At 39.9% G+C, this 6,305-nt stretch overlaps 1 protein-coding gene across 4 annotated transcripts in view; it reads left to right on the top strand.

Annotated features, from left to right (window-relative positions):
- The first annotated feature begins 245 nt into the window (after positions 1-245).
- LOC139946618 (KICSTOR complex protein SZT2-like) overlaps positions 246-6,305 on the top strand; it is a 77,660-nt gene continuing 71,600 nt past the window's right edge. For all 4 annotated transcript variants that reach the window (XM_071944339.1, XM_071944338.1, XM_071944337.1 and 1 more), the window contains exons 1-6: positions 246-601; positions 2,846-2,971; positions 3,907-4,083; positions 4,693-4,770; positions 5,385-5,477; positions 6,055-6,154. In XM_071944339.1, the coding sequence (XP_071800440.1) occupies positions 569-601; positions 2,846-2,971; positions 3,907-4,083; positions 4,693-4,770; positions 5,385-5,477; positions 6,055-6,154 (607 nt within the window). In that variant the 5' untranslated portion in view covers positions 246-568. The remainder of the gene's footprint in view (positions 602-2,845; positions 2,972-3,906; positions 4,084-4,692; positions 4,771-5,384; positions 5,478-6,054; positions 6,155-6,305) is intronic.

Here is a 6,305-nt window from a genome sequence, read left to right as displayed (position 1 = left end):
CAACAAAAATTCAGCGTAGAGGGCGCAATCACGCACGAACCGCTCTCACTCTACACGTGGAGCGGTCGTCGTGAGAGCGGTCCGTGAGTGATAGCGCCTTCTACGTTGGACAAATCAACACGAGAAAGTCTTCCATCAAGACTAGTTGGTTAGTTGTGCCGCCCGTCCCACCGGATCCCAACTACAGTTGGGACAATTCTAAAGTTGGGATGAAACACAAGCACAGCACACCGTGCAATGCAGGTTGTGGCTGAAGTTGGCCGTGGAAATTGTTTTTAAATAGAAATAAACAATCTTTATAAAAATGGATGCTGTTGAATTTATTTGTTAATATTTGCTCAAGGAAGAAGTCCTGCATGATTACTGTCACTGTCGTCAGCATGTTCAGCTGAGTTGTTGTGCAGTCAGTGAATGATTTGGTTGGTAGACACAAGTTCCACAAATCAACTTTGCCGTCTTCTAGACTTTGGTCATGTCCGGTCACAGCAGCAGCAGACGGCATATTTCGGCTGAGCCTGAGGAGACGAGCCCAGTCAGTGTGTAGTTTACGTGTGACAGATAAGTCAACATGGGTTCTGAACCAAGAGATCAAAGTTCTGTGGTAAGCCTAATAAAGGAAAAGTTTCCGTATGGCGCCACCACTTTTTCATTCGAAATAAAATAATATAGTATCTAATTTACCTGATTGACATATCCCTTTTTGTAAAAATGAGTGAAAAAGTGGTGGCGCCATACGGAAAGTTATCCCTAATAAAATACATGGATAACTTTCCGCATGGCGCCACCACTTTTTCACTTATTTTTACAAAAAGGGGTATCTCATCATTGAGTTTGAGGTAAATTAGATAATCATAATATATTATTTAATATTTCATTTCGCCTGAAAAAGTGGTGGCGCCATACAGAAACTTTTCCGTTGGGATAATCATAATTGTGGTGAATGTATTTTTTCTTAGCTGCTCACTTTAGCTGAGCTGCGATAATTGTATCGTAAGCCTAGACCCAGTAACTGGGGCGCTGTACACCTTTTTTCGAGATTTTGACATTCTCTGTCGTACTCCGAAGTAACATAGTTTTTGAGAAAGAAGTTATTTTTTTCTACGAGTTTGATTTCGAGACTTCAAATTTAGAATTTGAGGTCTCGAAATCAAGCATCTGAAAGCACACATCTTTGTGTGACAAGGGTGTTTTTTCTTTGATTAAATACCTCGCAACTTTGACGACCGATTGAGCTCAAATTTTCACAGGTTGGTTATTTTATGTATTATGTTGAGATATACCAAGTGACAAGACTGGTCTTTGACAATTACCAATAGTGTCCACTGTCTTTAAAGTCACCTGGAAATATAATTTTTATTTGTTCAAACGTAAGAGTTTAGTAAATGTTTAGTAACAATAAAACAATTTTTTTGGTAATTGTTTGTCACGATTTATATATGTTTACAATAGCTAAAGTTGTTTAGGGGTTGACTCCCCCGACCCTTTTTGTGGCGTCAATCGAGGCAGACTTTGCCTTGATGCATAGAGTAAAGACACGTGCAAAGTACATGCAAGTCCAAGTCATTGAGTTTGTACGTTTCAAAAAAGTTATTTTCTTGGCTTGCATTTTCTGGCATTATCGACCAAGTGTATTGCTGCTGGATCCAGCAAAACAACTAAAGATGGGGTCAGTCTGCATGGCTGGTCAGACTCACTCTTGCAATTGTGCCCATAGTGGTCCGGTCCATCGTCTTTTTCAGCGCAGTGCAGTTTTTTCTCTCTAAATATCGCGCCTTGTTTGATGTCACGAACAGTGCCCTCTCGGTTCGGGGTAGGCCTGGGCGAATTATTTGAATATCCGGTTAATGGCGAATAGGTTTTCCTATCCGTAACCGCGAATGCCTTTTTTTTCTTAACCGGATATCCGCATAGGGCGCGAATACCTATTTACAAACCGGATAATTCTGTAATTACAACCGAGTAACCGGATATTCTTTAACATCCGAATATCCGCGGACGTCGGGCGACAACGCATATGAATGTTTTGTCTGAATCCTTATGAAACTTCTATTAAGACAGCATAAAACAGCATATATTAAGTATTTAACTATGCTCACCTCCGTGAAGAGTTAAAACAATGACATTTCTGACGTAATTTGTTCAAAGATTACAAAAGTTTTCCTTCACGTAGAGTCAATCACGATCAAAAGAAAAAGCAAATCGCCATCTTTAAATTAGATCCGGTCATTTTTATGAATGAACCGAGTGACACTGTCTAAAACTAATATCAATCCGCCAATAAGATCTCATTCACAAACGAACAGCGCCCTCTAGCAGCAAAAAAAATAATAATAATAAATTTAATTTTTTTTTAAATAGCGCCCTCTAGCGGCGAAAAAAACTATTCGAATATCCGGTTAATTTCGGATAGTTGGCCAGCGGTATCCGAATAACAAAATTTCACTATTCGCCCAGCACTAGTTCGGGGTCTACTCTTAAATTTGTAAATAAGATAACAACTATTTTTTTAGAACCTAAGTTAACTATTTATTCACATTCCACTCATCAAAACACGTGACAAAAGCTATATTTTGACAAAATACCACTTCCAGGTGAGTTTAATATGTTTTTATTTTATAAGCTAAGATAATTTTCACTGAGACAAACATTATTTTTGCAACTTGTTTTACTCAATAGCTCAAAAACTGCAGCCCCTCAGCAAGGAATATAAGGGAAGCTTTCTACCATCATTATCCTCGTGGCATTTGTGTTTGGTATCCTACAAAAAGTACCCAAATACTTTAAATGATGTTCTGTACTTTAAAAATCAGTGTGAAGTTTTCATGTTGTATTTAAATAAATCCAGGAGTGTGAGGCAGGAGAGGTTTATCTACTCATGAAGGAAGAGTATCGGATCTCAAGGAATATCCGCGCCTCGTGGTTCTTTGGTAATCTCAACAAAGAGATCAAGGTGAAGTCAGGAGAAGACCTGGTAAGTTCACCTCAACAAGGCTGTTGTTCCGCCCCAATTTGACAATCGTCCCAACTATAGTTGAGACTGATCCCAACTCGTCCCAACTATAGTTGAGACTGATCCCAACTCGTCCCAACTATAGTTGAGACTGATCCCAACTCGTCCCAACTATAGTTGAGACTGATCCCAACTCGTCCCAACTATAGTTGAGACTGATCCCAACTCGTCCCAACTATAGTTGAGACTGATCCCAACTCGTCCCAACTATAGTTGAGACTGATCCCAACTCGTCCCAACTATAGTTGAGACTGATCCCAACTCGTCCCAACTATAGTTGAGACTGATCCCAACTCGTCCCAACTATAGTTGAGACTGATCCCAACTCGTCCCAACTATAGTTGAGACTGGTCCCAACTTGAGTCTTATCTCAAGTGAGGATGAGTTACTTGTCCTAACTTAGGACTAGGACTAGTTCTGAGTTAGGACTCGTCCTAATTCTTTGTGCAATCGACCCCTGATCATTCATTTTAATCTGCGCATGATATTTTCAGTGAGTGTATGAAGGAATATGCTATGATAGAAATCACTCACTTAGCTGAACATCTCAAAGCTAAGAACTTGTTAACGATTCTTATTTTATAGAAAGGTTTGCAGTAACACCATGTAATGATAATCTCTGAAAGAGTTGGGGTGTTTCCAACTCTACATTTTGTTCAGTATGCTCTGATCGTCTTCTGCAGAAAGCTGATCATCTTTCTGTGCTTTCTCCAGAAGACGATCAGAGCATACTGATCGAAACGTCGAGTTGAAACCATTGGTTCTTTTCAGAGCCACCCCAACTCGGTAAGAGATTTTCATTACATGGTGTTACCGCAAACCTTTCTATACCGCTTTTCCACCATGCAAAGTTTCAAATTCTACTGATTGTTATTTTCATTTGTGCCTGTCCACAGATCAACTCTGACGAAGAGCTGGATGTTATATCCATTATACCCAAAGGGAGCGTGGATAAAATTCCACCTGGTACTCCGATACGGTATAAGCTGGTTCCAAGCAGTCATGTGACCTTCCTAGCCAGACGTTATAGGCATGTTATTGTAATGGATCTAAGTCCGTCTATGGCAACGGTGGTAAGTGAATAAAAAAAATGTTTAAAAAAATAAACCACATATCAATAGATGATCAATTTGCATCGGGAATAGAATATTCATTTTGGTTTGACCCATATACACCGATGTGTGTTAGCACTGTATACTCAGTACCTTCCCTGAGTTCTGTGAAGAAAAAAAATCACAGACATATTTCTCGGGTGGGATTTGAACCCACGACCTTTGTAATTCTAGAACAGTGTCATACCAACTAGATCACCAAGCTTGACCACTAGACCACATATCATTCAGTATAGGTGATGCACGAAAAAGTCAAGAAAAATGAGTCGTTTTTAGACCCAGGTCGTTTTCCGTTTTATTATACATTTGGAAAGAGCATTATCCAGGCATATATTAAAATATGCAAAAAATAAAACAAAAGTTGTGAAAGTAGGAACATAAACATTTGCCTTCGAACATTGCTAATATTTATTCCTATTTCATCTAGAAGTTTCCCCAGTGCTTTTGGAATGGTGCTAGATGCTCCAACCACCACAGGGACTAAATCTCACTTTCACCTGCCAAATCTCTATGATTATTATTCTTACTATTATTATTATTAAAAATGTTATCATCTGTTCCATTTTGCAGGATATTCAGTCTGGTCGAGTCTGTCTCCTAGACTTATTTACCTGTATTTGTAATTGCTTGAATGGACTCATCAAACCGGTAAGTATTATCTCAATCAGGGAATCTGACTCTCAGTGAACATTGTTAAACATTTTCTATAACCAACCAAATGCGCTGCGTTCTTGACGTAGTGGCGCTTTACAAATGCCTTTTATGTTTGTATGTATGTATCATTATGACGGTTTTAAGGCTGTTGTCCAGTCTGTTCTGAATTGGCCTGTTTTCTCCATATGGCTCTCCTCCACTTGACCCTGTCTGTCACGTCCCTTGCATCGACTCCAAGCAGTTTCACTTCGTTTTACGGAGCTCTGTCACGTCTTGTGCGGTCGGCCAACGGGTGTGGGCCCACCCACAATTACGTTGGTACACCTATATCCTATATTTAAGCAGATAAAGTAAGACTTAGGCCTAATTTCATAGAGCTGCTTATAACCACAGCAAGTAGCTTAGCACAACTTACCCGTGCTTACTAGAACAGGGTTACCAGCCAAAATACCATGTCTGCCAAAATACCATGTCACATGTATCATTTGTGACTGGTATCCTTCTAAGCATTTCTGCTAAGCATAAAATTGTTGAGCACTAGTTTTTGCTAAAGCAGCTCAATGAAATTGGGTCCTGATTATTGACTTGATGTGTTTTGTTTCTTTCAGTTTACTGTACCTGGCAGCTCCTTACTTCTGTCACCCAAGATCTACGTAACAGTCATTGCATACACACCACTGGCTTCACTCACAACACAACAGGTGAGCAAAATACATCACAAGTCAACAAATATTAGCCTGTTCACACTGTATCTCTTATCCTCTGTAAAATACAGCCCTGGGGACGCCCCAGAAGTTTTTTTTGTTTACCCTACAGTTACCCTAAACTTGTTCTCACTGTCCTCGCCTAGGTCACCATTCCACAGGGTTCTGCTTGCTCGTTTAAAGAAAACCCTAAAGTTTTACCGTTACCCCTACTCTGGAGCAAGAGTGGCTAGTCCCTGGGGCAGACCGGGGTGAACACCATCAAAGTGTGAAAAGGCTGGCCATTATTCCCGGGTTGCCCCTGGGGAATAAAGTAGTGTGAAAAGGGCTGTGGAGCAGTTGAAATCAAACTGTGCAAATGTGTTCAAGGCTTTTAATAATTCTTCTTTTAGGAAAGTTTAAATTTGTATTTGAACTGTGCAAATAGCACCACTGCAAAAGCACAACTGTGGGTGCTCTGGGTTGTTTCAAGGTCTGTATTAATAAGAAAGGAAATCAGACTGTACATTGGCCTATGGTGGGATTTTGAATTCTTTGGCGCTTTGATTTTCATGTCTGTTTTTTTTTTCTGCAGGTTTTATTCCAAGGTTGTTTGTTGACGGAACACAACCTGCCCTCATTCTTGGATCAACTCCAGAAAGAACTTGAAGAGTTTGAAAATAAACTTGTTGAAAGTAAGTGCAGCATTCTCCAGAAGACGATCAGAGCATACTGATCGAAACGTCGAGTTAATCCAACGGTTCTTTTCAGAACCACCCCAACTCATTTAGAGATAGTTATTACATGGTGTTACCGCAGACTCTTCTATATCTTATTTCCACCATG

The sequence above is a fragment of the Asterias amurensis genome, chromosome 13, assembly GCF_032118995.1.
Source record: "Asterias amurensis chromosome 13, ASM3211899v1".
Lineage (NCBI taxonomy): Eukaryota > Metazoa > Echinodermata > Asteroidea > Forcipulatida > Asteriidae > Asterias > Asterias amurensis.
Note: the sequence above shows the minus strand (reverse complement) of the source record. Positions and strands in the feature narration are given on the sequence as shown.